The following is a 27,348-nucleotide window of genomic DNA, read 5'->3' as shown; positions in this document are numbered from 1 at the left end:
ATTGACACATCGTGAAATGTGAGCAGTAACCAACAAGTACACTTGAACATGACAGCAAGTTAAGAAAAGAGACATTTGAATTGGCAACAAGCTGGTGATGGTGCATTTTACTGCAGAATTACAAGGTGACTAGTTGGACATAGCAACTCCTAAACTAGCACTATTCATTTACAAATTCTTCACATGAACGATTGTGCTGCTACACTTACAAGACTGCATCATTTTTCGAAAGGCTGGAAAAAAAAAAAAAAACGTGACAAGGAAAAGTCCCACTGTAAACATGGAACAAGGCAACTCAAGTTTCAACTGTGTTAGGTAAAAAGCACGATGGACCATGTTTTTTTGGAATGGTGAAGCTAAAGGAAGCAAATAATTTGGATTTAATGTGAGGCACAACTCCACCTTGACCAAAAAGGATTAAAAAAAAAAAATGCACAATGAATGTTCTTCCAAACAAAAAAAAATAAATCAGGCAACAACACAATACAAACACTTCTTCAATATACTGTATATTGTCTTCAACATGAAATAGAAACAGCTGGAATTCTCTTCATGCAACCATTCAGCAGTAACTTAACAGCAGTGATGTGAATACACGTAAACACTAGTCACAAAAAAGTTGGTGATATTGATAATCTTTCCAGAAATATGTGCGTGTTAGCATTTCACCAGACTTCATTTCTCCTGCAGCAAAGCTGGGATGTTGATGTTCCATCCGATGGCCTGCCGGTCAAACCCGCAGGTGAACAGGTTGCACGTTTGGTTCTCCTCGTTCCACGCCGTGCAACACACCATACGCCTGTGGCCCTGCATTGACGCATGTTTGATGTTAACGATGCAAAATTACGCTCTCTCGGATTCTCTTACCATTCTGTTGCTGCGAGGCAGTCGGGCCAGCCTCACTCCGCTCATATCAAACAGCCGCACTTGTCGATTGTCGTGCGGCAGAGCGATGATCCTCTGGTTGGCGGAGACGCTTATCCTAGCAATAATCAAGTATTTAAATACAGTAATCACGTTCTGATAAATAACTTTTTCCTCGATTGACCAACCTGTTGACAGCCGAGTCGGTGCGGATGGTTGCTATCGGTGACCTCATATTTTTCAGATCCCACACTTTAACTGTACGATCATCACTCCCGGACACCACGTTGTCCCCCACCGTGAACACTGCTGATGTCACTGTGCTACAAAAAAAAAGAAAACTTTAAAATGTTACCTCGATTGTGATTTCCACTGTGAAACACACAAACACAGTTTGGGCTTAATTCAAACTGACGTGAAATTAAGGGATAATTAGTGGGGACTAAACTCCTATAAGAGAGGCAGATGCTCACAACGTCTAACCCAACCGGGACCACGTGAGGCGGGGAGGGAGAGAGAGATTGGAGGTCTACTAGGTTGTCAGACAAGGTAATTTATTAAAAGGTTGATTAAGGTTAAAGCGTCTTTAGAAAGGGTGCAGGGGGGGGGGGGGGGGGGAGTGCTCCACGCTACTTAATAGCCTCTCTGCTGTTTCGCTGACAGCGAAGGTCAAATTATTTTTTGAACGGACACTAGGGAGATGACAGAGGAAAAAGAATATACAGCAATGTACACCTTAAATTTACTTCATTAGGATTTATTCCAACCTCCATTTCAATTATTAGCAATGTGTCTCCTAAAGCTGTTGGCATCAAAAGAGACTAATGTGATAAGACGTTGAATTTGTGGAGGAAGTTCCTCTTTTCGCTGCTGGGTATTTTGTTAGCTCACACGCAGTTGTCATTGCGTTGCAATTATGGCGCTGCACTTTTCGCTGCTGTGCATTGTTGTCAGTTAGCATTAGCGCTAATTGCTAGAGAAGAAAAGTGAAGCGGTGTTCCCTGAAGCTGGCAACGCATTCACGTTTGACATTGTGGCACAGAAATTAGCCGGAGAAATGGCAGCTTTCTTTTTTGTGATGCTAATTGGTATGTGTGAAGTTAGGTTGGTATTAATAGTGATCTACGTATATATAATTGTGTGGTGTTAGTTTCAGCAGAATGTGATTTTTTTTTTTTAATTGGTTAAAAACCTCTATAAATGAATATAAGATAATAAATGAAATGATGAGTGTAAGTGCAATACTGACTCTGTGTGTCCCTGGAAGACATTGACGGAGTGGATGGATGGATCTCTGAAGTCCCACAATCTGAAGGTGGTGTCCCTGGATGAGGTGACTACCAAACGCTGGGTGGGATGAGTGCAACAGTGGGTCAACTCCTGGTCATGGCCTGCACAGAAAAATCAGCCTTGACCTCAAGTTATGAACTCATACTAGAAGAACATACATGCTGGATATATTTCTCGGGTTACAATAAAAAGCAATTTTATTTTGCAAACTTTTTGGGAACCGCTCCTTTAATTCCTATTCAGTTTTGGTTCTCAGGCCATAAGAATAAAAAGTAATACTTTGGCGCCATCTTGTGGAATGTTATTTAATGTTAAATCTAGTATTATCTGCGGTCTTACCAGTGAGAGCATGCACCAGTTCAGATGTCTCCACCTCATAAAGGTTGGCAGCACGATCCCAAGAAGCTGTCACCACCTGTCGGCCGCCTACCAGCCAATCAGCTGCGATGACTACACCCTGGTGACTTTTCAGGGTTGCCGTAGCAAGCCGGACAGTGGGCACCTCGCAAGGGCCTTCACCGTCCACCTCGCCTTCTTCTCGGTCTGAAGAATCCTGGTCATCGTCACACGGCGCCTAATGTAAAAAGAAAAAGAAGTTCAGTCACTGAATGACCTCAGGTACAAAAGTCAATCCAGGGCATTCAAATTGAGCAGAATTAAGTGACTTACACTGACATCTGGTGGTGGCTGGGGGGCAGGTAGCTGCACCATGTAGCGCCAGATGTGAGCCGTCTGGTCCCCGGAGGCTGAGACGATGCAAGGACACATGAACAAACAAGATCGACATTCAATCACGTCGGCATGTGAGGCAAAATAACATTGACACCAATATTCATGCTTTGTTTTTTACCTGTGAGGGCCATCTGCTCAGTGGGGTGGAACTTGATAGAGTTGACTGTGGAAGACAGATCAATAAAAATGACTCGGAAAACTAATTTTTTAAATACTTGCAAAGAAAAAATTTGCATGAATGAATCATTTTAAGAGTAGTGTGGTTGTGATTACCTGATCCTGCATGGCCACCATACTTAAGCAGGCACTTCCCAGTCTCGATACTCCAAAGCAGGGCTGAGTGGTCTGTGAAGAAAGTAGGTCATATCGTCGTGAACATTTTTCCCAAAATAAATCGTAACCAAGGCAAAGCGATGGTAAATCTAAAAGTAGAAACATTTGTGATAGCACAATTGATCATCTTCTGAGAAGTGACGTACCAGCCGAGGCAGTTCCAAGGACGACAGGCTGAGTTCTGGTCACACTGAGGTCCCAAATTCCATCCCGATGGCCAACATATTCCTTCTGGAGATGGCACAAAGCTCTGGACCCTGCAGTAGCTTTGAAGCTGGATACAATCTGAAATGAGCAAATAAATTCACACAGAGAAATGATTACAAGGGGCGAACTGGTGCAAAATATATACCAAGATTGCCAATATGCAAAAAAAAAAAAAAAAGGAAACTTAATGCAGTTAAGCTTGTGGCATGTCTTCAATTTGGTCCTTCACAACAAAACCTGATGATTATTTATCTTTTTAGAATAAACATGCTGCATTTCTACTGAAGTGACAACTCTCCAGCACCAGATGGCGCTGTTTTTCTTTCTTTACCATTACACAAAAAGAGCATATATGTCATTACTAAATGGAGTTACTTAACTTTAGACTGCAAAAAAAAAAAAAAAAAAAAAATCTCAGACGGTGGCACGCATGCCATTTTATTTAAGGTCAATTTGCGTAAAGTCATGGTTTAGATATACTTTTTTTTTTTTTATCAATTATTTTCTGCATTCTCCTCCCAAACTGCACCAAAGTGTACCATACCACAAACTATCTCTAGGACTTGACTCGAGAGCCACTACATGAGAAAATATGAGGTTTTATATGTCTGTCAATGCAGCTGCTGCTAAAAATAAGTTGAGAGACGAGATGCGGAGTCAAGGTCAGACTGCAGTTTAAAAAGAGAATCAGAGCATGTGATTAACAGTATACACGGGACATTACCCATGATTCTCCACCTCATAACTCTCAAGCGGCCACAGTGAAATTCAAATTGCACGGTCCACCTATTTTGCCGGCGAAAGCGTACGATTGTTATATATAGCAAAGAAATTACAAAGGAAGAACTCAAGGGAGGTGAGATTGTCTAAAAGTACCCGAGGCTGTAAATGAATTACACTTAAACATGTGACACATGACCTTAGAAGGGAGGACAAGATGAGTCCTCCTTGCCCTCACTTAGGAACAAAGCACCATTTGATCGTGACATCATTTCCAAATATTTACCCAGGTGACACATTTATTAACTGTATAAAAAAAGGCAAACATGATGAGTCCGATACCTTACTAGTTGACGCTTTGTAGGTCGTCTTCAGCTTCTGTGACAGTTGGCTGGTGCTGTGGCTGGCTGCGCGACAAACACATAGGATGCAAACTTGCTTTCACTGCTGCTCATTTTGAATACTCACTATGATCTAATTACTGGCAAATGTGTTTGTTAACCTAAGCCTTGGCATTTAAAAATCCTCCAGCAAAGTCACGTAATGTGCATTAGGGGGGACGGCACGAGCATAACAATAACATTACTCTAACAAATCCCGCAGGAAATACTAGACCTTTTGTTTTCAGGGCTCCCTTGGAGAGATCTCCTCCCTCAAGATTCTGTCCGTCGCCAGTCAGACGTTCATTCAGGGAATCAATTTCCCGTCGTACTGTAATGTTAGCACAGTGGCGAGGTTTTAGAAGACAAAAAAAACCCCTCGACATTCCGGTTTAGACAATCAATACCTAAAGGTCAACAAAGTATACTCTAAAAATATAAGCTGACAAAATGGTTATTGTTGCCAAGTTTTCAACTATTGACGTTGCCTTGGTTACATTTTTATAAAGCACATCTCAAGGTCTGGATGAACTGGACGAACTCACATTCGAGGTTTTCGATGTAGAGATTTTCAAACTCTCGTTCAATCTGGCCAAATAGGTCGAGAAGATTGTTACGCAGAGAGTGGGGCAGCTTGGAGTCCTAGAGAGACACAAAAAAATGTAGTAACAGATGGAATTGTTCTTCACTTCAGCAGCGGGATGAGAGTGTCAATCACAACCAAGCTTTATTATTATTATTATTATTATTATTATCATTATCATTATTATTATTATCTAGTTAACTTACTTCCATTGTAGGTGCTTGGAAAAAAAAAAACCCAGTTACAAAGAGCCCACCAGTCAACAGCAGACCAACACACAAGCTAGCATGACAGCAAACGTCTGCCTTTGACAGCTCAAATGAAGAGCCGAATCTTATTTCCTTTCACTTGCCAACTATTAAGAGGGCCCAGGGAACCAAATACTCCGCTGTCACTCTTTCATCTGGCACAAATTCAAAACCAACAGTGACGTTCGTCTCCTGTTCATTGTGTTGCCACCACCGGCTCGGAGAAAAAAGATCAATTCGAAAGCAACAGGCGGCCATTATGTATATAAAGCTGCTTAGTGGTGCCCCTAAAAAACCTGCAGCATATTCAGGATAATAACGTCAGCCTGAGAAAATGTGTTGTTTGTGAGTTCGAATATTGTAAGATGAGACAGGGAACAAGAGTAGTCGCTGGACATTAACTGAGTCAGCAGGTCGAGAGAAGGCTAATCAGAAGTGGACAAGCAGCCTATATTAAAACTTGATGAGACAACGGGTCAGAGCAAGTTGCAGGCTCTTGTTGCGAGTGGCTGATAAGAAAAGAAGAAGAAAGTGACAATTAATTGATAAAAATGTATTGAATGCTTTGAAGATGACATTTATTTTGGAGATCATTTTGCATATGGGTGTACTGCAGCTCCGTTTTAATAGCAGAAACATGAGAACTAAAAAAATCTCACACAACCTTTCTTCACCTCATCACACGGATGATGGAAAAACATTGAGACTGGGGCTCTAATGTTAACAACCAGGATCTACTTGATCAAACAGAAAATGTGATCTAGTCTCGATAAGTAAATACTTGCCAACCTAATATTTATGATCTTCCCTTTCTGGTGGTAATAAATAAATGACGGGTAGGGTAAGGTCTACTAATTTAACTACCGTTGGAGATGAATCACTAACCTCAACAGTGGTCTAAAAAGTCTGAAAAAGAAAAACAAGCACTAAATAAATAAGCAATGCTGCTCAACCTACCACTTGCAGCTCTTTAACCAAATAATAGTAAAAGTAGAAGTACTAGCTGTCAAATTTTGGTTGACGATTTTGCATATGTTGAGAAGACACAGTAATAGGTTAAAAATAATCATTAGAATAAAACTGTCGTTCTTACCTGTCCCTCCAGCATGTCTCCTCTGTGGATGCCAGGTGGCCTCTCTTCCGTACTGTTCGTGCGCCGAATAGACAGGCTGTGAGCCTTGCGCTTTTGTTTGGGGTGACGAGCAGTTGAGGCAGAGCTGCCGCTACTCCCACCCTCAACAGGCATCCCGCCTACTTTTTTTGCACGGCCCTGCCCCCCTGCTCACCTCCTACCTGAAGAGCAGGCCGATAAAATCGGACAGGGCGAGATGGCTGATGGCTGGGCAATGCCGGTCAGTTGCCACCATCTGCCTGCGGGTAAAAAAAGGTGTTCAAGGTCACAATAATTGCAAGCTGAAAAAGACACACAAAAAAGGGACAGCCTTAGCTATAGCCTTAATCATAACTAATAAAACAACAAGCAACTGTGATGTAATGTATCTTCTCAGGATGAGCAATATGTAAGTTAATACAAGAGTGAAACTATTTAGTGAGCAGAAGTTATTTTCAATTATGCAGTTATCAAAAGGTTGACACTAAAAAGATTTGTTTGCTTTTTCGTTTTGAACTTATGTCGAGTGAATCTCTACAGCTACTTTTATCATTATTTATATTTGTATCTGCAATTAAATACAGAGTATGAGTATGTCACCTCTGGCATGCCTCCAGGAATGCTAAGATTAGACAATAATATGAACAAGAATGCCTGAAGGGACAAACATAACTAGTTACGAACAGACTTTTCACATACTTAGTAAAAGCAGGTTATGGGTTAATTTGATCTGAGGTTCTTTAACTTTTATGCAGAGTACCACCGAAAGAAAGATTTCATATAAAATGAGGTTTCATTCTTAAAAAATATATATATTTCATATGATCCTAATCCACTGTTACATTATGCAGTTTAATCATTTAATCAGTGCATTCAAATTCCATTTAAATCAAACTGCTAATATAATGAATTTAATAAAAACGCATGCTTTATAAAAACAGTTCTTAAATAAAAGTTAATAACATTCAGACATGTTTTTAAAAAATCAAGAATACATTTCTAAACCGAAGCCTATAGCAACTAAATGTTTGGAATTTATGGTAGCGTCATCAGTGTGTCGAAAAGGCCAATTAAAATACAAAACGACAGAAATATAACCCAACCATCTAAATTCAATTGTTATATACCAAAATTGCTAAACAACGTTGACGTTTTGTAACCAGAATAAACAGCAAAAGGCAGACTCACCGCGGTCCTGGTTCTTCTAAATGAGCGAACCTAGCACATTCTTTCGGATTTCAATGTAAACCACTAACTCTCACTGCAGCATTCACTTCACACACGATTCCAAAATAATATTCCGGATAAGATTCTAGTACATAAATGCTGACAAACAACGAAATGTCAGTGGATTATAAATTGCCACGGCCGCTGAGATCTTAAATTTTTTGACACATCACGTACAGCGAGGGTCCAAGGACTTCCGTATTACGCAGTTTGTGTTATGTTCACACCCACCAATCAGCTGTCACGCCGATGACAGCGACCAATAGAAGAGCAGTGACGTAACACGCATGGACTCGTAGTCGAGCGATTCATGCACGGTATTGCGCCCTAAATGTCGTAAGCAAAAAGCTAAAGGGATAAAAGACGTAGCGGATTGGCTGTCCAACATAAGACATAGGAGTCGGTAAGTCTTTTTTCCTCGTGTTTTCTTTAACGTTCTATAAAGCACATACAATGCACGTACTTGAGTTACTAGGCCTGGGTGGAGCCGGGGAACACTGGTCCGATGGCGTGTGTGATAAGTGATGGTAAAACCAGAACAGGAGCTATGGAACGAACTAATGTCACGGACATGGGGGGGGGGAATACCTGGGTACAATAGTGATATTTGTATTTTGTTACTCGCCTCTTCGCTTAAATTGCTTAAACTACTTAATTTATTCAGACAGGATGACGTAAAATTAGCACTGTAATGCAATCGATGTGAAGTGAATGTTGTGATCCGGTCCAAAAATCCGTTCTATGTTTTAACTGCACCCAACATTGACGTGCACGTGATTGGTTTGCAGCTTTGGTCACACGATGGTGCGGGCCTTATGGGCGGTGCTACGGGCGGTGACCTCCCAGGGAGCAACCGGGTTAAAAACAAACGTACCTGTCGGTTACGCAGGCGCGCATCATCCTTGGAGCGGAGAGTTTCGGCGACACATCGGTGCGTGCTTCCGATCTTTATCCAGGTAAGCTTTTGGGCTCTCAGGCCTCCATTATGTCGCTTTAGGGCACAACAAAGTTTATACTGTAGCAAACTGATCCAATGAAAGGCCTCGTTTCAGGCTGCGTAGCCGCAAAAAGCCGCATCGAAATTATGCATTCTTTGCAGCATTCCTTTCATAAACGTGCACGTCGTATTGACATAAAACTGAGCTTGCGTGCATTCTTGCGTTCTGGGAGAACTAGTTGGTTAGAGGGCTTGACTAGATCATAGTTTAGTCGTCTCTATTGTGTATTTGCACTTTTGTCCAACAATAGGACTGATGTCATCGTCTGAAATGGGACTTGCAAAAACCTTGCTCACAGTTCTCCAAATAGGAAGCAAATCAAGCAGGTTTTATGGTGTGTTAAGTACACAAAATGGATATTTTTGTAGTTGCAGTGACATACGGCACCAACAGTGTTTAACCAGAATGCCTGAGATAACCACAGAGCACCTGGATGAGAAGCAAGTGAAGTTGCTGGCTGAGATGTGCATCCTCATCGACGAGAACGACAAACGAATCGGCGCTGACACTAAGAAAAACTGCCATTTAAACGCTAACATCGATAAAGGTGAGTTTCACCCATCTAGCCTCTTTGCGTGTGTTTTTATTCTTTGTCTAACTACTACTTTTCCTTACAGGATTATTACACAGAGCGTTTAGCGTCTTTATTTTTAACAGTGAAGAGAAGCTGCTCTTACAACAACGATCTGATGCCAAAATCACTTTTCCTGGTGAGTAACACATCCATACAAGATTTGTTTGTGTCATTCAAAATATAACACTGTATGTGTGTTTCAGGATGTTTCACAAACACATGCTGCAGTCACCCTTTACACACAGATAGTGAACTGGAAGAAAAAGACGCCATTGGAGTGAGGAGAGCTGCTCAGAGGAGACTTGAAGCCGAATTGGGTATCCCCATAGAACAGGTAAACGGTTTGGGTTGGTGTGTTATGGTGCATCTGATCTCACTTCAGTCTCGGTGATGTGCAGGTGACTCCAGATGAAATGACTTATCTCACAAGAATTCATTATAAAGCCCAGTCGGATGGGGTTTGGGGAGAACATGAGATTGACTACATCATCTTTATGCAGAAGGTATGTCATGTCGACTGCTAGAAACATTGCATGAAATATCCTAACTGTGCGTGTAATTGCTGACTATATTTTTCTTAAGGATGTGGAGTTGAGCCCAGACCCCAACGAAATTAAAAGCCACTGTTACGTCACCAAAGACGAGCTACGGCAAATGCTGGAGAAGGCCAAGCGTAAAGAAGTGGAAATCACTCCCTGGTTTCAACTAATCGCAAACACCTTCCTCTTCAAATGGTGGGACAATTTGCAAAACCTGAACAAGTTTATGGATCACAAAAACATCCATCGCATGTAATCCCTATTAGTCAGGAGATTCGATGGTGGACTAGGCAATAAATCTAGAAAGGCAAAGTCATGAAAACTCTAATAAGCTTCACAATGTAAAGTTATGGATAACAATAAGAATAGCCTATTTTTCTATGGTAAATAAAATCATGCCTGGATAAAGTATTGAGATTTTACATCATTACACGCATTGATGACTATGAAACATTAAAAAGTGTAGAATCGCATTGTCTCTTTTTATTTGCGATAAACATGTCGACTGTATATTAATACTGTTGCATATTTGTGTTAGCAAAAGGGTGCTAGTTTTGTGGCATTTGTACATCTCAAATAAGTGCCCTTAAAAAAAATATAGCATACTATATGGTAATGCAGGGTTTTGGCATTTCAGGAAATAAAATGACAATGTAAAACAAACGATAATCCTTGTGCAAAAATTAGCATTGTAATTAGCTATTTCATTACATGAAGACGTAAACTTGAGCACGCAAACTTGTTTGTACTACTGACAGGATATACGTAAAATTATTTAATCACGACTAACGCTTCATGGCACGAGTTCAAGACTGGCGCGATAAAACTTTTTTCTAAGAGCCTATACTACAGATTACAATGCAGCAGTGTACATATGAGTATAACGTAAACGAAAGTTTTATAATTGGAGTGCCTATTAATATGCTTCATAGAGTATGATTGGACAATGATTTGTTTTAGAAGGTTAAAAAAAATCAAGTTTAAAAAAAACAAAAAAGGTACTGTGTGATGGCGATGGATCCGATCGATTTGCGCAGCAACATCAGACGGGGTCTGCAGGTTTTGCAGCAGGATTGTTGTTTGGTGGGCTCAGCTTCATGGTGTTGCAAAACTCCACCAGCTGACCTGGAACCTCAGCCAACACACTCTTGGCCAATGCTTCTTTTGGACCCTGTGGCAATAAAAGGGCACAATTGTCATTATGGAAAACAATTGAACAAAAATGAAATGGAAAAAAAAAAAAAAAGAGCGACAAGAACTGGACAAAGACGGACAAAACCTTAATTGACCACACTGCTGAAAATGATCAGAAGCAGCAGTGCACAATCAATTAAAAAAAAAAATGAGAATGGTACCAAGAGGTCATGCCTACATTATTTTTTACCTTTACATGCATTACATACACAACACAGGCAATTTTCACACATGCAGCTGAGGAAGAAACGGCAGAGATTGGGTACATGAAGAATACTTTTGCTCAAGGGCACTTCAGTGCTTCTAGTATTCCAAAGGTGCCTTACTAGTATGTCGCAATGTCACACAGGAATGGATAGACTTGCTCTGAATTTTCTTACTACAAGTTTAAATGGCTTTCCATAAGATAAATGCTACAGTTTTTAGTTAAGGCAGAAAACAGCATGGGAGTGTCATAAGGGGCTTAAGACCAAATATGTGGGGTACCCCTATGAAGAAGCGGGCTCGTGGGGAGGCTTCAGTTTGAATAACCCAAAGAAGGACGCCACTTGTTGAGGTAATTCTGCCAAAACGCTTTGTGAAAGAGCTTGGCTGGGTGCCTGCGGAGAAATAAGTCACACAGATGGCTACGTTGAAAGAGCATGAACACCCTTGCAAGTGTGTCATGGAAAAAGCTGGAAATTCATGCAGTTTTATGGAAGGAACAATTTGTGGAAAATTCACCTTGGTATGAAAGAGAGCATTTCATGCAGCGGCCAGTAAGGTAAGCAGAGCTGCAGTTTTAACGTTAGCCAACAGTAGTTCTTTGTGGAAAGACTGCTCAGATGTGCTTTTGTATTATATTGCATTATATGGCTGCTTTAAAGAAATGAATTAGTCATGTCAACAGCTTAAGCCGGGGGGAAAAAAAACAATCAAGAGGAATCAACATAACCACACACAAACTTATTTGGATTAAAATTGTTCAGACTTACATTTTGAAACTTCCTGAATGGTACAAATTGAACAATGTCACGCATGGCAGCCTCGCCAGTCAGAGAGCGGAGACGCCCGTCGTCTCCGTCCAGGAACTCCATGGCGGTGAAGTCCGCGCCGCCCACCCCAACGATTATGACGGACATGGGCAGACGCGAAGCGTTGACGATGGCGTTACGTGTGTCATCCATGTCAGTGATTACTCCATCAGTGATGATGAGCAGGACAAAGTATTGCTTCGAGCAGGACAAACAAAACAACAGGTAAGTCAGCTCCAAAAATATAAATGCACTTTCCATATCATGTTTCTATTTTTCTTATATTTAGTTTTCATTTAACTGCAGCTACTCACTGATGCAGTGCTCTGCTGCAGGGCTTGGTGTGCAAAACACGCGACGTGGTTGATGATTGGTGAGAAGTTAGTAGGACCATAAAGTTTCACTTGAGGAAGGCAAACCCTGTAGGCCTCCACGATCCCTTCGACACCTGCACAATGACAGCAAAAGGGTCAAACCGTAATAGTCCAAAAGCACCACCTCTCATTTCGAACATACCTGCACAGAATGGATTTGCGGGGTTGAAATTGAGTGGAAACTCGTGGGAAACCTGTAAAAAGAAAATAGTTAGTCACTCAGAAATCATAAAAAAATAAAATAGTCATACCTGCCATGCTGGTGGAATCTGGGCGCCAAACCCAAATGCCGGAAACATCTTGTCACTATACAGAAGTAAGAAATAATATAATTGTCTCATTCATAAATCAAAAACACAAATATCTTATCGTGTTTCACATACCTATCGTAGTCCTGGATGACATTGCCCACTGACCAAATAGCAGAGAGGTATTCATTTACTCCCTGAGGACTGATGTAATGCAAGGACTGAGGTGACCTTGGATCTCCGTTCGAACCAGTGAAGTCTATTGCAACCTGCCGGAATGAAAATTGTTGAGCAGGGGGAAATAAATCCTCCAATTTTTTTTTTTTTTTTAAACTCACAGTGAAGTTGAGTTGACAGCCCCCCATAACGTAATCCAGAAATGTGTACTCTTTGACCACCTAAAAAATTAAAAGTTAGAAATCAGTGTTAGGATCAATTAAATTAGCACAATAAACAAAGATATTTATTATACCTGGCATTGCTTCACACTCACAACACCAGAGTTCTTGTAGCTTTTCTTCTTTTGTTTCTTTTTACTGTTGATGCATTCAAATTCCGCCTGAGGAGAAAATAGCCACTTTATCACTTCGGATCACACACTTGAGGAACAACGAATAAAACGCATACAACGCGATATGCTCATACCGGAGAAGTGCGCGATGCTTCTTGAAGGCGTTTCATGGTGGTCTCAAAAGAACCGATAAGATCATGCGAGCCATCGTTGTCATAATCAAAGCATTCAACCTACAGAGAAGAGAAAACCAAATCATATGGCGGACAAGATGATTTTATATTGCCATGCCCGGCAAATGATGAATGAAATGGATGAAAGAAATTTAGAGAGAGCATTTCCCATCTAATCTAGTCACACATCACCCATGTAAATCACGTGAAGATGAGCAAAATCAAACATGACAAAACTCACTTGTCTTCTACACTTGAAAACAGCTTCCTTCCTGACATGTTTGCTTAAAAATTAAGAGAATATCGGTGCATCATCAGGCCTGGCGCTAAAAACACTAATCAGGTCTTCATGCTAGCAAAATATGGAAACGATGTTATGTTTAATCATGAAACTTTATGATTTCATCAATCTAGATTAACATTGAACTCATTCATTGATTTTTTTTGGGGGGGAGTGGTGGTTATTAAAAATCAATTAAACATAAATATGTACTTTTATAGGTTTGTCCATGTCTCCTCCGCAGAGAGATTGCAGGGGGATTCGGAAGGGTCTCCATGTTGGATTCAAGTTGTTCTTCACCACCTAAGGAAGGAACAAGATGATATCAGCATCGCATCACGCAAGATCAAATACAGTTGTGACATTTCAGATCAATCTGCAAGCCATGAAATTAAGTAAACACTAACATGTGGCCATTACATAAATATCTTCCGCTCACTTGCTGGGAAAAGAGGAATTAAGCGTCCATTAACAGCATGTCTAGTATCACTTGTCTACCTCTGTCCTGTGAGCCAGTTGCCATCCAGTTGGTGTTTGCTTGTAAAATTCCAGATACGGGTCAGACTTTCCAAAAAAATCCTGGCAATTATTGAAAAGAAGCATTTATAAATTCATAACACGAGAACATTTTTCAAATTAATCTTTAATCTCTTTATTACCTTGTTGTCCAGTTTTCTTGCTTCCACCTCGAAATTTGCCACCCTGTTATCTTTAATTTCTTCAGCATTGATCTACAGCAGGGAGGACGAAAAGAGTGGAAGAGATTAAGCCTACAATGAAGCATAATTGCTCGATTACTCACTGTGATGGTCCCTTTTCCTGCAGGGGACTTGTTCTTCAAGACCAGCGGCCTGGTCAGTTTTTTACTGGACACCACCTGGTAGCAATAAAAAAAAAAGAAATATTAGAACCCAGTTTACTGGGGGTCCACCAGTGTCAGGAGAAGCTTACCTGGCCCAAGGTACACTCCAGTTCTCCTAAGAAGTCATCATCACTCAGATCAACTGTCTTATTGTCAATGTCATAAACCCCAAATTTTAATTTCTGCACCATCTCGAAATAGTAGTCGATGACGAACTTTTTGGCAAACTTTGGGTTAAGGCAATTCTGGACTTTTTCTGTGCGTCCCAACTGTTGAGAAAGTTAATGAGTTGTTATTATGCGGCAATTATCATTTGTTTGCATTTTCATTCAGATGATTAAAATGTAACATCTAGTGGTGTGAACTAAAAGAAAATTGAAATAGACAGGAATTTTAAAAAAATAATGCATGCTGATTATTGATTAGCAAAGCCAGTATTTCCATCTGAATATTACCGATGCTTAAAAAAACAACAGTGCCCAGCACTTTTTTAATGAATGCAGATTCTTATTACTCACCTCATACCACTGGGACTCGGAGGTGTTCATTAACAGCACGCACAGAGGGTCTGATTTGGATCCAATGTCTTTATCCAGAAGATTATCACAGGAAACTGTTAGCTCCACTTTGGTCACACACTGAGCTGCCATGTCTGATTATTACCAGGGTGGGATCAAAGCGCTGCATGAAAAGTATCGTAATAATATTTTTCTTTTCAATAAATGTGTGCAAAATCGTGCAAGTAATGTGCAGTGATTAATACAGATTTGTTTTTCTACGTGGTTACTTGCGGAAAACTATTGGGGGCGTAGGGGAGGTTGTTAGTACGACAAATGAGAAATATGTGCGGAAATTCGATTGACTCAACGTAGTTTCAAAATCGCAGTTTTTAGGTTACATAACATACTTTAGCGATTAAAACGTCATACAATGTTGCTTCGCTTTTCTGTGGTAGGCATGTTACAGCAGAGCCTTACGAATATTTATTGAAAACATGTTACAACTACTTTGTTACGCCTAAACAAACCGCATTAAGCCAAGCTAGCTACTTACAACACTACGAATTACGATCGCGCTTTGAAGATCATTTAAAATGATACTTACCGTTAGAAAAGTGACACACGTCTTCCAAGTCCAATAATGAATGTTTCGACTGTTTTTTTAGGCGTGGTTAAAATTTGTTCAAGCTTTACAGCGTCGCTCTGTCACAACCTCACCGTTTGCATGGTGACTCGACCACGCCCCTTTGTTGAGGCAAAAAAGGAAAAGAAATAATATCAATAATAAAAATCATCATCATCATAATAGTAATAATAATAACAATAATCATCATAATGTGTATTGTATTTTTGTCACTAAACAAATATTGTGGAACGCAAATTCTGTACCGGAAGTACAGTACAGTATAGCGTCCATGAATGTAGTTCCCATTACCGGTGATAGAGGGCGCTAGAGCTAGGGCAAAATAGTAGACCCTACTTAACATCTTTGGATGGGCGTTTCTTTATTGTTGCAATGACTGACCTGCAGCTAAATGTTGCGGGGCACATCATTTTATTTAATGATAACATTAATATACTACACGAGGTACAAAGGAATGGCAAGGTTTGGCACCTCACCTTGCATGAGAAAAACACAAATGCATGTTGATTTAGTAGGGTAAAATCAGATTGCAATCCAATTCAGTATTTGTGGTTTCAAAAAGGCATCATGGTATGTTGTTCCAGTATTTTTTTTTTAATGTCGTGCTGCATACAGTATGTATACTTCAATAGACAAAACAAATCAATATTAATATAAATACAATTTTTTGATATAAGACAATAAAATTCCAAAATAATATGTTAAATATATATTCACAAAGTATGAGCATTATGATATGAGGAATGTCAACCTCCAAATATCTCTCTCATCTGAATAATGTTGAGGTCGGCCTGATTTGCGAGGAACCCCGCCAACCAATCATGCCATATTCGTTTGGAGAGGTAAACTATTGTGGTTAATTATCAGAGCAGAAACAAAGTTGTTTAAACATTTTGTTCTCTTGACAAAGCCTTTGGTGTACTCGATCAATTACCATAATGATTATCTTTTTGAAGTTATAATCACCAAATTAAGTATAAGGTTACTTCTGACTAGCAATGTTCATTGTCAACATGAAGAAGAAAAAAATCCCTATAATTAATTATGTCTGGAGTATTTAAAAAAGGTATCTGTATAGAAGACAATACTGGCATAACCCAAATTTTACAAAATATACGAGGTACATATTTTCAAGTGGATTTGTAAACATTCCAATAGGCACGTGGCTATTATGACATTTTGTTAATTTACAAAATATCAATTGGCACTTAAAGACAGGATTTTTTTTTTTTTTTACATAAAACAAATAGTGATTAAATAGGGAGCTAGATCACAGTGGGATGATTTTGCTTCATTTGTTATGTACGCTTACAATTTTAAGAAGGATTTGGATCACTGGGGGGCTTCAGACCAAATAAGTTGAAGAAGGAGGACACTTGGTCAGGTAACTCAGCCAATACGCTTTGAGCAAGGGCGGCAGCTCCTGCCTGAAATGACATCAAACATTCACATAGTTGCCAATATAAAACAAGAGGATAAATAGCTCAAAAGTTAAAAAAACATGCGTGTATATATAACTTACATTTTGGAACTGTCTGAATGGAACAAACTGGACGATATCTCTCACGGCGACTTCGCCTGCAGCCGAGCGCAAAAGCCCGTCATCTGCATCCAAGAACTCCATGGCGCTGAAGTCGGCCCTGCCCACCCCCACGATAATAATGGACATGGGCAGACGTGAGGCTTTGACTATGGCGTCGCGAGTCTGATCCATGTCCGTGATCACGCCGTCGGTGATAATGAGGAGCACAAAGTATTCCTGCGAAACATTTTACGCATTAGGAAAAAGTCAAAATGTGACTCTCAGTTCAACTGCTTTATGCCACACTGAACTAATAAACATTTGCAACAACATTTCAAATTGATACTCACGGAAGCACTTTGCTGCTGTAAAGCCTGATGGCCAAAACGGGCAACATGATTGATGACCGGGGAGAAGTTTGTAGGACCGTAGAGCTTCACCTGTGGCAAACATTGCTGGTAGGCTTGCACGACACCTGCAATGCCTAAGAAACACGTCAAAATAGAGAGTTGCATTCATTTCAAATAGCCAATCATGTAAAAAAATTAATAAAATACAGTACGGAAATTTCACTCAAAAGCCTAATTTCCCCTAAACATGAGAATGTTTCATTCTTTACTTGGCAATACTGTCTGTCCACAACTAATTTAAATATAATATGTTTGTTTAGTAGTCTGTTTTAAAATATTCTAAGTTTAAATATCAGCTTTAGATTTTCATTACCTTCACAAAACGGATTTGAATTGTTGAAGTTGACAGGAAACTCGTGGCTGACCTGGAAAATTAATTCAATTGATCAGATTCAGTCAAGTATGACAAATAAGAGTATGATATCCTAATAAAAACAGAAAAAATCAAAAAGAAGAAAAAAAAATCACCTGCCACGTAGGCGGAATCTGAGCACCGAAGCCCAACACAGGGAACATCTTATCACTGCACAAAAAAAAAAAAAAAGAATTACGTGAGTTTCTAGTATGTACATTCTGTACTAATAATTTAGGATATCCTTAATTACCTGTCATAATCTTGGATGACATTACCCACTGCCATGATAGCCGAAAGGTACTCGTTATAGCCATGAGGGTGGATGTAATGAAGCGACTGTGGAGATGTTGGATCCCCATTGGAGCCTGTAAAGTCAATGGCGATCTGGCCCAAATTGATAGATCAATCAACAAATTGCAAATATATTACAAGATATTCATTAATAATGTGTTGCGAAAAGAAGGATGAAAATTTGAACTCACGGTAAAATTAATCTGACAGCCGCCGAAGATGTAATCAAGGAACGTATACTCCTTCACGATCTGCATGTGAAATAAAAAATATGCATTAAAAAAACACTCAAATAGTTTATGATATTCTTGTTCATCAAGAAATAAATAAAATTTATGAGTACCTCGCATTTTTTAATGACTATAATACCAGAGTTTTTGTAGCTTTTCTTGCTCTGCTTCTTCTTCCTATTGATGCATTCAAACTCAGCCTGGGGATGGAAAATAAATATAGATGTAAAGGACAAATTCAATTTACACAACTGGGAGAAATGTGTCTGAACCATCAACAGAAAAATAAGAGGATAACAAGCATAACAAGTTTGAGCACCCTGGTCTTACCGCGTAAGTTTGTGATGCCTGCTGGATTTGGCTTAGTGTGGTCTGAAAGGATCCGATCAAGTTGTGTGAGCCGCTGCTCCTGAAGTCGTAACAGTCGACCTGGAAACAGACAGGAAGAAGCCGGTAAAATTGCTGATTCCCCATATGCAAAAAAAAAAAAAATCTGTCAGCATTTTGCCAATTGAAGCAGATGAGACAAAAGGTTGATGCGATGATCTCATAGCATAACAATCAAACCGTAAAAAATTAATCGACGGAATGAGTGATAGAATAATTGATTCTAAAAATATTCATACCTCTCTGTATTAAAAAAAAAATACTTAACCTAAAATAGAAACAAATATGTAACAGTGGCAATCAACGATGAGCAATATTAATTTACAATCTATTACACATTTTACATACAGACCATATTATGGAATTATATATACTACCTTTATAGATTTCTCCACATCACCTCCACAGAGTGCCTGAATTGGGATTTGGAATGGTCTCCATGATGGGTTCAGATTATATTTCACCACCTGCACAACCACACACAGTAACATTAATTTAGCAAATTCTCAAAAAGTCACCATTCTAAAAACTAAACATTGTAACGATGTGTACCTCTGTCCTGTGAGCTAACAGCCATCCTTTTTCTGTCTCTTTGTGGACTTCCAAGAATGGATCAGCCTTGCTAAAAAAACCCTAAAATATTGAAACACATCAATGGTAGTTTGTTCATGATGCACTATTTGCTGCCAAAACACTCCAGAAAAATGTCTTTAAGTATTTATGTTAATACTCCTCAAACAAAACATAATACCTGCTTATCCAGTCTTCTAGCTGCAACTTCAAATCGCACCACCCTGTTGTCTGTTCTTTCTTCGGCGTGTATCTGTCAAATATGAAAGAGCATTGTGTTGACTGAAATTATTTTCAAATCAGACACATGAACTCTCAGAATTTGAATAATCACAGTAATGGTTCCCGCTCCTGCAGGTCTTTTGTCCCTCATGACAAGTGGTTTTGTTAGAGTCCTCGAAGACACAACCTGGACAGGAGAAAAAAAATACGTCAGCACATATTTAGTACACAGTAAATACTAAGCAGAACAATAGTATTGTTTATTGTCGGTGCATTGTCAGAAAGGAAAAAAATTGTAAACCTGTCCTAATGTGCACTCCAGTTGCCCCAAGAAGTCAGCATCTTGCAGACTGCAGTTGACATTGTCGTCAATGTCGAACACCTCAAACTTCAACTTCTGCACCGTCTCAAAGTGGTAGTCAATAACAAATGTCTTGGAAAATTTTGGATTGAGGCAGTTCATGATTCTCTCTGTGCGACCAATCTAAAAAAACAACAACATATCTGTGTGTAGTTTTAGATGTAACATATTTGTTATCAAAAAGGAAGCCAACAAGACCAGAGATGCTTAATTTATTACACTGACCTCCACCCAGTTGGTCCCAGATGAGTTCATGTAGAACACACACTGTGGGTCAGACTTTGAGAGGATATCCATGTCTATCAGATTCTCACAAGAGATGTTCAGAGCCACCCTGGTTACACAATCAGGGACTCCAGGGCGGGGGGGTCCGACTCCTGCCATCGTATGGATTCACATGCACAACACCTGAGAGATACAAACGGATGAGAACACAATAAAATTAGTTGAAGACAGCAAAGTGCAAATTGGTGTTGCATGGATAGGTGCGGTTATCAGTTTATCTGGCTTGTTAATTTTGGTCATTTTAAATGCCTTGGTGTATTGTACGCTATTCATGCAATGGTTGGAGTAAATTTATTTTTCATTTCATGACACAACTTGGAGTAAATTCATTTTTTATGTCATGCCAGTATGATTCGCCTGCAGCGGATAACACGCTTAACCGCATTCCAGTCAAGTCATATAAAGGCAACGGGCATGAAAATACTCAATACCGTTATTGGGATCGATATTACTTGAATTCGGATATCATGTGACACTTTAAACGAGTGATTAAATCGTTGAAGTTCGGTAGGAAAAAAAAAATCTGAGTGCTGCAGCCTACTTTAAACTTATAAAATGAACACTGGTCGATGTTCAAAACACGGGCTGAGGGTCAAAAGTCCAACTCTGTGACTTAAGAAGCAATATTCACCGAAGTTCCAGTTTTAGTCGGGAAAAAAAACAATTTATGTGAGCAAAATAACTCGCTAATTTGAATGAACCCTTTCTCGACAGCCGCGATTACGCTTTATAAGTAACATGCTACACGGAAACAACTTTAATAGCAATATGGTGCGGTAAAATACGGACTGTTATTCTTGCGGCGGAAAAAAACACACTTTATTGAGCATTGATGTTGATTTAGCCTGTAACTCACGTCGCAGTGCAGCAGCGAAGGGAAGGTTCATATGTCATGGGCGGTGCCCTGGGACGCTCGTTTTCCTTTAGAGGGTCGCCCGTTCTACAACACTAAAGTAAAACCCACGAGGAAAAAAAGGCGAATCTTTACTTCGGTTGTGCAAGTCGTGAAACAAGTCATTCAGTTACAACATATTGTAACGCCCAAATATGTTGACAGACTCTGAGGCTCGCTGTTTTGTCACCAGGGCGCATACTCATTCAAGAATTTCTTAATCGTTTAAAAAAAAAACAAATCGTAATAGTTTTTATACATGGGAAAATTCGTGATTGCCAGTTATTGTTTGAGTTATAATTTGTATTTTTATAATTTGATATTTCAGATATAAGAAAAAAATCATCATCTAGGGAAAAAATAACTGCATCAATTCTTATACTCATTAAAGCTCAACTTTCCTTAGTTGACAGATCGTCAAATCACAAACACTGAATCAACAGCTTCTCTAGTGGTGATAGTTTACAAATGTCACAGAACCTTACACGTGAAAAATGTGCAGAATGAAGGAACCTAGAATAACGGAAGTGTTTTTTTTTTTTCCAAACTTGAATTCAAACAAAAACACATCCGGTAAAAAAAAAAAAAAAAAACACCATCAACTACAAACCAACAAATACAAAATAAAACGTGTCGGCTGGGATAGCACCAACGCTGTCTGTCACTCACTCGTAAATCTTCACGAACGACCAATCAGCAGCGAGCGTTAGATGAAGGCGGGACTTTACGAGTCAGTGACGTAATTTTCCGTTCACGAGCGAGTCAGTGACGCAATTTCCCGTTTCCGACCGAGTGAGTGAGTGGACAACAGGTTATTGAGACCGTTAATTTGAGAAAAATAATTAATTTGTGCTAAAATTATTGCTACTTTGTATTTCAACAGGTTGTCACATCAGATGGAAGTCCTCAGTTTAGTTACACGCCATTTGAAAAGATTTCTTGACTATAACAGATCTTCAATGTTTACAAATTAGTGATTCTGCTACAGATTTAAACAATCTTGAGCTATTTCTCAATGGCGGCTTTGAAGATGCTGGCTCTGTAGTACTGCAGCTCTATTATGCTCTCCCTGATGTCTTCCAAGGCTCTGAAAGAGAAAAAACAATGTTTCTGATTATTGAATGATCCTTACAAGTCATGTGCCGAAAGTCTTCATTTGTCCTTTCCTTTATTTAATAACGTTGTACCATTTTTTTTTACCCTGTCACAGTTGTCTCTCCAAACACGTCTTTATTCCAAAACTACCAAGAATGACATTACAAACAAACATATCACCCCTAAATGTTTACCTGTGGGTTACTTTCTTAGGTGGCGCCATCTGATATTCCACTGGAAACCACCTCCTAAATTATAAGAAAAAATTAAAATGCATATTTATTCAATAACAATTCTGGGCATTCTAACAGTGCATACTTATTATTAACAGGAACATCTGACCTGCAAAGCTCCTTAATGGTGCTGACGTCAATTATTCTGTAGTGGAGGTGATTCATGAACTGAGGCATATATTTTTCTAGGAACCTTTTGTCTGCATGCACAGAATTTCCTACATAAAAAAGAATAATGAAGCATTTTTACAAGAGGATAGTTTATAATAAAACTCTGTAGCAACTTACCAGCAAGGGGACATTGTCCAGCTGGCACGTGTTGTCTAACAAATGACAGAAATTCATCCTCTGCTTGTCCCAGGGTGGTTTGACTGCGTCGTACTGCCTCTGTCAGTCCAGACTGGAAAAGTATCAATTTGTCTGTCACTCCATCACTCTCTCACTCACTCTTTTTGGGTCATAAAATCAACTTTTAGCAGTTTGAACATTAATTATATTATCTTTGTATTTTTGGCCTGAGTAGCGACTGCACACATTAATTAGCCCTGGTAAAAAAATATATATTTTAAGTTGTCATCAACAACGAAAACAAATTGGCTTTGCCGTGCCACCTAAAGTGGAATATATATATATATATGCATCACAGTACCAAATCATACCTTGCCATGATGCTCCTTGCACCACTCCGACATGGAATCCAGTTGTTCATTGGACTGGTTTATTATCAAATTAGGTCCCTGACAAGACATCAGTTAAGATTGGAAGACAATTATACCAATCAAAATAATAATACAATAATAAGAAAAAAAATGGATTACTTCAGCCAAAATGTTCAAATTGGAGTCTGTAATTATGCAAGCCATTTCCAAAATCGTGTCTTTTTCTATGTCCAAGCCTGTCATCTGTAAAATAAAAATAAAAGCACGTGTGTATTAACAGAGGTAAGCCCTTTACCAACTTTAACCGGTCCATTCTCCATCGTTTGTACATGGCCTGGGCACTTCTTCCTCATTTGTCAAAAGACCAAGATTGACATTCATTTATTTTTATTTGTTACCTTAAAACATCAAAACATTTTGAATTTAAAATGCCTTATTTTATCCAGAATGTTATTCTCGATTGTAGCCACAGGTAGAATCAAATCCAAGTCCGTTATTGTCCGCATCACCCTGCAGTAGAGTACTCAAGTATTATATTATAGTACTTTAGTAACGAATACTTTTGACACCTCTGCCTGTGGTTTCAATGGACACACAATGACCAACAAAAATGACAAAACACATTTTGACTTGCCTCAAGATCCACCCACACTATCTTTTGAGACAAAGGGGCGTTCATGTTCTTTCTTCAACAGCCAACGAAGTGGAAATCCGAGATGAACACGTGGTAATTTTAAGTGATCAAGCAGGAGAAGTGTAACATTCTACACTTTAACGAATACGCAGAAAATCTATTGGGGGAAAAATGTCAAGTCGGTGAGCACCGTAAAATGACGTTGGTAAAGCTTATGTGATTTTTTTAGTTATAGGGCTCTTTCCGCCTGTCGCCTAGAATTGACGTTGCTCAGAATGACGTCACAGTTTCTGCGACGGATTGCTAAAAGTTGTTCTAGTCGTGTTGCCGTAGATTTCCAGGATCTTACCTTCAAGTTTGTTCAAGTCCAGTTGCCGTAAATTTGTCTCAAAGATACTCGAGCCTAAAACAGGACCATCCCCACTTTTCTAGACAAAAGCGTCATGTTAAATATTCGTGTCCGAGTAGTCATTTTGCTGTATTTTGGAGCTTCTTGACGTAGCTTAGCTAAATGTAGCCTAGCTTATCTTGTTAGCTAGTAATAGAATAACCCGGTTTTGATCAACACGTCGATCAGCAAAGATCAGCGTCAGCATAATGTTTTTGAGTGTGAAGATATGATCAAAAAGACACCCAAGTACGAGGAGGAACTTTGTGCAGTAAAACAGGACAACGAGCGACAACGTCAACTACTGGACTCCATTAGCACAATGCAGCCAAGACGTGTTTTTCACAAATCAGGTTTGATCACTTCTTACTTTCACTCTAAGTACTTTCTAATTTAAACAGTACTGTGTATATATATATTTCGACTGTCTCTTACCTTTAGTGTATATACACACGAACAAAATTGTTGGTACTACTCTGGACTTGTCTTGCAGAGCCAGAGCGCCTCCACATTAAAGAGGAAGAGGTGGACAAAGAGGTGCTCTACTTCAATGAACAAAAGGAGCAGAAGTATCATTACAGCATAAAAGTGAAGGAGGAGCCGGATAATCCTTGTATCAGAAAGGAGGAAGACGACCCCCATAACATCATAAAAGAGGAGCAGGAGGAGAAGGATATCTCCAAGTTCCCTTTGAAGAGTATAGATGATGGTCCAAGTGAGTCAAATAAAGTTTTTCGGTGCAAAATCTTTCTGCAAAAAAACAGATATCCTCTTAAAAATGGCCATCAGTTAGTGAATTTGCTAATGTCAAACAGTAAAGTAGGAAAGTTAACTCATTTGGTACTCCAAATATCTAAACATAAATCTTAATGTTGTGCGTGTTTGTATGTTGTGTCTTACAGACATCAGTGGAGCTATTCATCCTGAGCAGCAGGAGCCAAAGCAGCGTCACATTAAAGAAGAAGAGGTGGACAAAGAGGTCCACCAGTTGAATGAGCAAAAGCAGCAGAAGTTTGCTTTCATCAAAAAAGAGGAGGAGGAAATCCACACGTTGCCATTAACTGCTTTCTTTTTCAAGCATAAAGATGGAGGGTCAAGTGAGGCGAGCAAAGTCGCGGAGCCTTCAAGCAGCAACTCATGTCATATCAGAACAGAAGGCGGTGAAAGCCACTGTGAAGGATCACAAGCAGTCTTGGCTTCATCAGATAGTGACGACACGTCGTCTCATGGAAATGATGATGATCAGTCTGGCGGTGATATTACATGTCACTCTGAAAACAAACACTGGAAATGTTCTCATTGTTGGAAAATGCTTGCTTGTCAGAGTAGTTTAAAACGACACATGAGAATACACACAGGAGAGAAAACATTTTCCTGCTCAGTTTGTGGCCAAAGATTCTTCGAGAAGGGAAACTTAAAAACACACACAATAACCCACACTGGTGAGAAACCTTTTATCTGTTCAATTTGTGGCCAAAGATTCTCTCGGTTGGGAGGCTTAAAGACGCACACAAGAACCCACACTGGTGTGAAACCTTTTGCCTGTTCAGTTTGTGGACAAAGATTCTTCGAGAAGAGAACCTTAAAATCACACGCAAGAACCCACACTGGTGAGCAACCTTTTTCCTGCTCAGTTTGTGGCCAAAGATTCTCAGAGAAAAGAAACTTAAAAAGACACACAAGAATCCACACTGGTGAGAAACCTTTTTCCTGCTCACTTTGTAGCCAAAGATTCACTCAGAAGGGAAGCTTAAAAACACACACAAGAATACACACTGGGGAGAAACCTTTTTCCTGTTCAGTTTGTGGCCAAACATTCTCACAGAAGGCAGGATTAAACAAACACACAAGAACGCACACTGGTGAGAAATATGTTCGTGGCCAAAGATTCTCAAAGAAGGGAAACTTAAAAAGACAACCAAGATCCCGTAGATAGAGATAACAAAGTAACTAGAAAAACAGAGGATGCCGGGTTAAAAAAACCTAGCGATTAAAGTGCATTTGCATAAAATTATAACCACACATAAAATCAATAAAAGTATTTTACTCACAATCATATTTACATATTTCTTGACAGGTGGTCAACTAAGAGGTGATAAGAAATGTTTTTACAATAATTTTATGAACTGAAAAGAGGTGATAAGAAATGTTTTCACAATAATTTTATAAACTGATATGAAGTTAGAAGAAATATTTATACAATAATTTTATGATCCAAAATGAAGCGATAAGAAATGTTTTTATAAATGTATGAAGCCTCCAATTGGTAGAATATCTTAATTTCATTGTACATTAGTTGTACCATGACAAAGTCATTCATGTTTTATAAATTCACAAATGTTTTATAGTAATTTAATAATCGAAAAAGTCTTGTGTCCTTTGAATCATCAAATGTTTATTGGTTTTATGAACTGAAATGTATTTTGTACACTTTGAATCAACAAATGTTTCTTGGTATATTGTTTGAGTAACTGTTGAGTATTTTGCCTGAAAGTTAAGGTCAGTCTCAAATCATTCGAGAATGTCCTGTACAAAAGGGAATGTTGTTTCAAATGTTCCTAAAGTCTGGACGGAGGGAAGCATGATTGAATAAAAAGATGAGAATGAATAAGGAGATTTTCTTTTACTTCTGTTCTTGCTAAACTATCTAGCACGACACAATAATGTTGAGTAAATATGGGCTAACACAATGGTCCAATAATACATTTATAATAAATATATAAATACGATGAAATAAAATGATACGATTGGCATAAAAACAAGTATAAACGACATAAAAATAAAACTCACCATGAGCACTGAGCTTGCTTCTCAGAAACGATTCCATAATCGGAGACAATGACACCCAAAGTGGTTAAGGTTTGTCTTTTAATGCAGGATGCTTGGTCTCCATGTGCCGAAGTAGTTTTGAAGACTCGTTAGCCTCGTTAGCTAGCCTGTCGCCACATATTATGCAAAGTCGGCTTGGTTGGCTCGTCAGAGTCACCTGTGGCGATAAGTAGGACTCCAGAAATGTTCTTTTAAATGCAGCTTTTCTTAGAAGTCGTAGCCTCTTCTTCCGTCTCCTCGTTGGGCTTTTTTCCCTTTCCGAAGAAGTTTCCCAAACTTTTCTGTTCCTCTGTCTGGCCCGACTTAGGTGACATGTCACGTGACCGAAACGTCTTGACCTAAACCGGATGTAATTGAGAGAGAATCGTCTTTTTTTTTTTT

The 27,348-nt window shown here is 39.2% G+C and overlaps 6 protein-coding genes across 15 annotated transcripts in view; 2 read left to right on the top strand and 4 right to left on the bottom strand.

The window, feature by feature from the left end:
- Nucleotides 1–8,262, bottom strand: part of wdr37 (WD repeat domain 37) — an 8,380-nt gene extending 118 nt beyond the window's left edge. The window contains exons 1-14 of one of the 3 annotated variants that reach the window (XM_049748931.2): nt 8,159–8,262; nt 6,451–6,728; nt 5,072–5,168; nt 4,762–4,857; nt 4,489–4,553; nt 3,366–3,504; nt 3,160–3,231; nt 3,005–3,049; nt 2,824–2,900; nt 2,494–2,728; nt 2,114–2,255; nt 1,053–1,187; nt 868–982; nt 1–807 (exon numbers count right to left, since the gene is read on the bottom strand). The exon at nt 1–807 is cut by the window's left edge and continues 118 nt beyond it. In XM_049748931.2, coding sequence (XP_049604888.1) covers nt 676–807; nt 868–982; nt 1,053–1,187; nt 2,114–2,255; nt 2,494–2,728; nt 2,824–2,900; nt 3,005–3,049; nt 3,160–3,231; nt 3,366–3,504; nt 4,489–4,553; nt 4,762–4,857; nt 5,072–5,168; nt 6,451–6,603 — 1,503 coding nt within the window. In that variant the 5' untranslated portion in view covers nt 6,604–6,728; nt 8,159–8,262 and the 3' untranslated portion in view covers nt 1–675. Of the gene's footprint in view, nt 808–867; nt 983–1,052; nt 1,188–2,113; nt 2,256–2,493; nt 2,729–2,823; nt 2,901–3,004; nt 3,050–3,159; nt 3,232–3,365; nt 3,505–4,488; nt 4,554–4,761; nt 4,858–5,071; nt 5,169–6,450; nt 6,729–7,656; nt 7,895–8,158 lie in introns of those variants that run through there. The other 2 variants (XM_049748930.1, XM_049748932.1) reach the window with 2 other exon arrangements.
- Nucleotides 7,953–10,279, top strand: idi1 (isopentenyl-diphosphate delta isomerase 1). 3 transcript variants are annotated; one of them, XM_049748947.1, is made up of 7 exons: nt 7,953–8,098; nt 8,484–8,651; nt 9,068–9,240; nt 9,311–9,403; nt 9,471–9,601; nt 9,666–9,770; nt 9,850–10,279. In XM_049748947.1, the coding sequence occupies exons 2-7, from the start codon at nt 8,497–8,499 to the stop codon at nt 10,060–10,062; spliced, it is 870 nt and encodes a 289-aa protein (XP_049604904.1). In that variant the 5' UTR covers nt 7,953–8,098; nt 8,484–8,496; the 3' UTR covers nt 10,063–10,279. The 3 variants fall into 3 exon arrangements, with proteins under 3 accessions (XP_049604904.1, XP_049604903.1, XP_049604905.1); XM_049748946.1 differs by having other exon boundaries at nt 9,062–9,240; XM_049748948.1 differs by lacking the exon at nt 8,484–8,651 and having other exon boundaries at nt 7,958–8,098.
- Nucleotides 10,270–15,724, bottom strand: LOC125985793 (copine-3). 2 transcript variants are annotated; one of them, XM_049748929.1, is made up of 17 exons: nt 15,566–15,724; nt 14,980–15,142; nt 14,551–14,730; nt 14,402–14,476; nt 14,259–14,330; nt 14,098–14,178; nt 13,813–13,902; nt 13,281–13,379; nt 13,108–13,194; nt 12,974–13,033; nt 12,771–12,904; nt 12,639–12,693; nt 12,530–12,581; nt 12,328–12,461; nt 11,975–12,211; nt 11,487–11,599; nt 10,270–10,977 (listed from the first exon to the last, which is right to left on the bottom strand). In XM_049748929.1, exons 2-16 carry the CDS (start codon nt 15,109–15,111, stop codon nt 11,489–11,491), a joined length of 1,599 nt encoding a protein of 532 aa, XP_049604886.1. In that variant the 5' UTR covers nt 15,112–15,142; nt 15,566–15,724; the 3' UTR covers nt 10,270–10,977; nt 11,487–11,488. The 2 variants fall into 2 exon arrangements, with proteins under 2 accessions (XP_049604886.1, XP_049604885.1); XM_049748928.1 differs by lacking the exon at nt 11,487–11,599.
- Nucleotides 15,725–16,177: 453 nt separating this feature from the next.
- On the bottom strand, nt 16,178–21,654 carry LOC125985792 (copine-3). 2 transcript variants are annotated; one of them, XM_049748927.2, is made up of 16 exons: nt 21,094–21,654; nt 20,178–20,360; nt 19,893–20,075; nt 19,704–19,778; nt 19,551–19,622; nt 19,352–19,432; nt 19,177–19,266; nt 18,743–18,841; nt 18,526–18,612; nt 18,374–18,433; nt 18,142–18,275; nt 18,005–18,059; nt 17,850–17,901; nt 17,477–17,610; nt 17,127–17,363; nt 16,178–17,031 (listed from the first exon to the last, which is right to left on the bottom strand). In XM_049748927.2, the coding sequence occupies exons 2-16, from the start codon at nt 20,334–20,336 to the stop codon at nt 16,921–16,923; spliced, it is 1,629 nt and encodes a 542-aa protein (XP_049604884.1). In that variant the 5' UTR covers nt 20,337–20,360; nt 21,094–21,654; the 3' UTR covers nt 16,178–16,920. The 2 variants fall into 2 exon arrangements, with proteins under 2 accessions (XP_049604884.1, XP_068504936.1); XM_068648835.1 differs by lacking the exon at nt 21,094–21,654 and adding an exon at nt 21,027–21,044.
- A 303-nt stretch (nt 21,655–21,957) lies between these two features.
- On the bottom strand, nt 21,958–27,313 carry smfn (small fragment nuclease). Of its 4 annotated transcripts, none has more exons than XM_068648837.1 (7): nt 26,929–27,313; nt 23,276–23,359; nt 23,117–23,194; nt 22,746–22,857; nt 22,567–22,675; nt 22,419–22,472; nt 21,958–22,216 (listed from the first exon to the last, which is right to left on the bottom strand). In XM_068648837.1, the coding sequence occupies exons 1-7, from the start codon at nt 26,929–26,931 to the stop codon at nt 22,135–22,137; spliced, it is 522 nt and encodes a 173-aa protein (XP_068504938.1). In that variant the 5' UTR covers nt 26,932–27,313; the 3' UTR covers nt 21,958–22,134. The 4 variants fall into 4 exon arrangements, with proteins under 4 accessions (XP_068504938.1, XP_068504939.1, XP_049604916.1 ...); XM_068648838.1 differs by lacking the exon at nt 26,929–27,313 and adding an exon at nt 24,574–24,702; XM_049748959.1 differs by lacking the exon at nt 26,929–27,313 and adding an exon at nt 24,100–24,239.
- Nucleotides 24,348–26,752, top strand: LOC125985798 (gastrula zinc finger protein XlCGF57.1). Its single transcript, XM_049748940.1, has 3 exons — nt 24,348–24,491; nt 24,632–24,853; nt 25,041–26,752. Exons 1-3 carry the CDS (start codon nt 24,368–24,370, stop codon nt 26,072–26,074), a joined length of 1,380 nt encoding a protein of 459 aa, XP_049604897.1. The 5' UTR covers nt 24,348–24,367; the 3' UTR covers nt 26,075–26,752.
- Nucleotides 27,314–27,348: the final 35 nt, after the last annotated feature.

This window comes from Syngnathus scovelli, chromosome 18 (genome assembly GCF_024217435.2).
Source record: "Syngnathus scovelli strain Florida chromosome 18, RoL_Ssco_1.2, whole genome shotgun sequence".
In the NCBI taxonomy this organism is placed as follows: Eukaryota; Metazoa; Chordata; class Actinopteri; order Syngnathiformes; family Syngnathidae; genus Syngnathus; species Syngnathus scovelli.
Note: the sequence above shows the minus strand (reverse complement) of the source record. Positions and strands in the feature narration are given on the sequence as shown.